This window comes from Loa loa (assembly GCF_000183805.2).
Source record: "Loa loa unplaced genomic scaffold supercont3.629, whole genome shotgun sequence".
Classification (NCBI taxonomy): Eukaryota; Metazoa; Nematoda; class Chromadorea; order Rhabditida; family Onchocercidae; genus Loa; species Loa loa.
In genome coordinates, this window is record NW_018108809.1 from 5,219 (window position 1) to 9,465 (window position 4,247).

General features: G+C 19.4%; 1 protein-coding gene across 1 annotated transcript; it reads left to right on the forward strand.

Annotated features, from left to right (window-relative positions):
• Positions 1-489: 489 nt before the first annotated feature.
• LOAG_13112 (hypothetical protein) lies at positions 490-3,552 on the forward strand (the record flags this gene model as incomplete). The annotated part of the gene is made up of 6 exons (XM_003148625.1): positions 490-592; positions 1,045-1,186; positions 1,407-1,501; positions 2,494-2,578; positions 2,844-2,952; positions 3,349-3,552. 6 exons carry the CDS (start codon positions 490-492, stop codon positions 3,550-3,552), a joined length of 738 nt encoding a protein of 245 aa, XP_003148673.1.
• Positions 3,553-4,247: the final 695 nt, after the last annotated feature.

Consider the following 4,247-nt stretch of genomic DNA (forward strand, 5'->3'; position numbering starts at 1 on the left):
ATTCTATGTAAGTTTTTATTGAAAATTTAAATTACGTTTGTTTATTTTTTTTCTTTTTTTTTGTTAATTTTTGCTCATAGATTAATTATTAAATTAATTTATTAATTTTTATTGCATGGAACTTTTGTTATCAAATTAGTTTAATTTTATTCAACAAATATTTAAAACTTAGAAATTTTTAGAAATTTTAATAATGATACAAATGCATCATTGGAAAATTAATTAATAATTGTTAAATTAATATCAACAAATATTTAAAACTTAGGAATTTTAAAAATTTAATAAAAACACAAAATGCACTTTTGAAAATTAATTAATAATTGTTAATTTAATAAAAATAAAAATTTAATAATAAATTAAATAACTTACTCCCATAATTTGCATCTGATAATTGCAATAACATAACTTTTTTGATACTTTTATCAGCATATTATATCAGTGATATCATCATTTCCTTTCAGTTCAAAGAATATCAAATTTAATGATAGCATGAGAAATTGCCAACAACTTTCATCATTTGTTTATTGTTGTCTTATCACTATAGATGATAAGATTTCTTTCAATGATAAAGGTGCATATTGTTTCCATCAAAGTAAGTATTCAATTATTTCATTAGCATTATTTGTATCTTTAAGTATTACAATCAACTGTTACATTGTTAATTACTTTTGATAAAAAACTTCAAAGAAAATTATAAAAATGATAAGAAAAAAAAATTCATTTAAGCATAATTTTGAAATTTATAATTTAATAATTATAATTTTTTGAAATATTGAAATTAATGAATAAATATATTGAATAAATTAAAAAATTATTTCAATTTCTTTCACATTAACATTTCCATTCATTCGAAACCAATTATTCGTGTAATAAATGAAATTAAAAATAATTTCAAATTGAAAATCAAAAAATATAATTACTAAAATTGCACGTTCAATATAATTAAACATTTTGAAATTTGAAATGAAATACAATTGCAACATTTTTTATTTCAATCATTTCGAATAATTCAAATTTAAATATTAGTGGAAAAATTTTTTTCAGAATTTACAAATCTCACAAATTATTTTTATGCAAAAAATATGTTTATCACACATACATGGCAAACATTATCAAATGATGAAACAATTATCATGCTTCAAAATATCACTGGCACATACAGTATACTTGATATAAAACATGGCATGTAAGTTTATCGTATTTTTTGTAAATTTTTGAATTCCTTTTTTGTAAAATTGAAAAATTTATAATTTTTGTAAATTTGAAAAAGTTTTGTAATTTATAAAAACCTAAAATTGAACAAATATTATTTTGAAATAAATGCATAAAAGTTGGAAATTTTTAAATCAAACGATTGAATTAATTGCAAAAATTTTAAAATATTGCAATTTCTTTTTTTTTTTTAGTTTAATGCCTATTTTGGACAATGAAGATTATGCAAATTTAACACCAATAACATCCTTTTTTGGAATGGATAATACTGAAGAATTAACTGAACTTGGTTAATAATTATTCTTGGCTTTTTTTTTCTTCTCTAATAATTTCAAAAATTTTTAATCGTATTGATTATTTCAAAATGTAAAATTTGATATGAAATATTAAAATTTAAAATATTTCTGCTTAAATTCTTATTAGCAATCCTAAAATATCAAACTGCTTAATTTATGCCAATAATTTTTTTCGAAAATATCGTTCGCCTGAATTTCTCATTTGTAATAATAATGTTACTCTTGCTTAAATTTTGATTAAAATTCCCAAATCCATATTTGTAATTCTAAAATATCCATGTCTTAAATTCATATTAGGAATACTAAAATATCCATATATTAAATTCATATTAGGAATCCTAAAATATTCTTGCCTTTAAAAATTTTTCTTTCTATTTATCGATTTTAGTAAATACAAAGAATTGAACAAATTTAATAATGTAATTTTTACAAATTCGATAAGTGTTTGATTGAAAATGATACACTTTCGGAAATTAAAATCTCAATCTTAATTAAATTATAATCAAACTTAAGTCATTAATAAAACTATAAATTTAATATTATCGAAAAATTTTCCGTTTGTTTTTTTTTTTGCTTTTTTTTCTACCTTCATAGATTTGCAATTTTAATGCGGCTTATAAGCATTTAGCACAATTCAGGTGTAAAATAATTTACCACAATTCAGTTTTAATTATGATAATTGTTCGCTGAATTTTTTTTTGACAAAAAAAAATTGTGAAATCTTTTTTTTTTTCATTTGAAAAAGTGCGAAACATTACTAAACACAAAAAGTGCTTTAAAAAGTGCTAAAATTAAAAAAAAAAATTTTAAGATTGAAGATTTTTGCTAAAAATTAAAAAAAAGAGCTAAAATAAAAAAGGAAAAATTGAAAAGATTTAAAAAATGCTAAATTAAAAGAGAAAAAAGAGTACAGGTTTAATCAATTTTTTTTCGTTAAGAATTTTATTTTTCATTTTTTTATTTATTTTTTTTTTTTTTTTTTTAGCTCAAGATGATTATAAATTTTATATTTGCGAATATCTTCGTGATTCACAACATCGTTTTCTCCTACAAGAATGTTATGAAACACCGTAAGTATATTTCTTTTATTATTTATTTTTATTTCAAAATTTCATTTAGCAATTAAATCGAATTTTTGGCAATAATTTTAACTTGAAAATGGAAATTAATATTAATATATATACATAATAGTAATATGTAATAGTAATAATAATTGTAAAATTAATCTGTTCTATTCTGTTAAACAAATATTTGAATTTAATTTTTTACTAATAAATTTTTTCTTTTTGTTTTATTTTTATACTTTACAAATATTTAAAAAAAAAAGCATTTAAGATTGCTCAAATTGGAAAAAGTTTCGCATATCAAATTTTGTGCTAATCCAATCTATCAAGCAATCATTCAATTGAATAATATTTCCATAAATGTCAAATGGCAATTACAGGTTTAATCATTAATTTCAATTTATGCACTAAATTTTCTTTTTTGCTCAAAATATTTAAATCTAAAATTTAAAATCAATTTACGATAAACAATTTTGCGTGCTTTTTTACTTTTTTTTTCTAAGGAAAAGATCGAAAACGAATTAATCTTATATCGAATTTTTTAACCTTTGAGTTTTTAAAAGAAAAAATTAAATAAACAAATAATTATTTTATTGTTAACAATTTTTTTTTTTTTTGCTCACATTTATTTGCAATTTTTTTTACTTAAATACTTATTTTAATATTAAACATTTCATATTTTAAAAGGTAAAACTTTTAGCGAAAAGGTTTTATTTTTTTTTTTGTTTTATATTTTATTTATCGAATTAAATATTAAATAAATCATACCTTTACAGGTAATATATGCATCCATAAATGATGTCATTGATAATAACATTTATATTGTTGATTCAATTGATTTAATCATCGATCAACAAATTTCAATGATTTGTTCACCATTTAATATTGATATTTATTTTGTTACAAATAATTCTCTCATACATTATGCTATTGATTTACCTAAAATTGATGGTGAAACATTAATTGGCAATTATTTTTGAATATATTTCGTTTTTTTTTTTTCGTTAAATTATTTTAATGAATTATTTCATCAATTGCATTAGTTTAATTTCTTTCATCAAATTTATTAATTTATACCTTTCTGTATTTAATTTGATATTTAAAAATTTATTGTTTAAAATTGTTTAGATTGTTTTTAAAATTTAAATTAAATTCAAAAAAAGTTTTCAACTTTTCTTTTTCCCTCCTTTCTTTGTTGATTAATTTTAAAAGTAAAATTAAGCATTTTTTTTTCCTCTATTTGTTTGCTATTTTATAGATGTTTTGCCGCGTATTATTACAGTATAAATGCTTTTATCAATAATATTTTGTTTTGCATATTATTCAAAATTTTTTTTCCTTTTTTTTTTATGAATATTTGTTAATGATCATTTTAAACAGCTTACAATGATCATTAACATTAACAAAAAATGATCATTGTTTGTTTAACATTAACTATTTATTATCAATATCCAGCTTGTTTGAACATTTCAAGATAGATTTTAATTAAGGATAAATTTATTGAAACAAATTCAGGATAGATTTCAAGTGAAGGTTGAATTTATTGAAACAAATTCAGGATAGATTTCAGGTGAAGGTTGAATTTATTAGCAAGGATAAATTTCAAGTATTATGCTTGGTATTAGGAATCCTAGGGAGTCATATTGTGAAACTAAGAACTGCAATATTGTCCTTT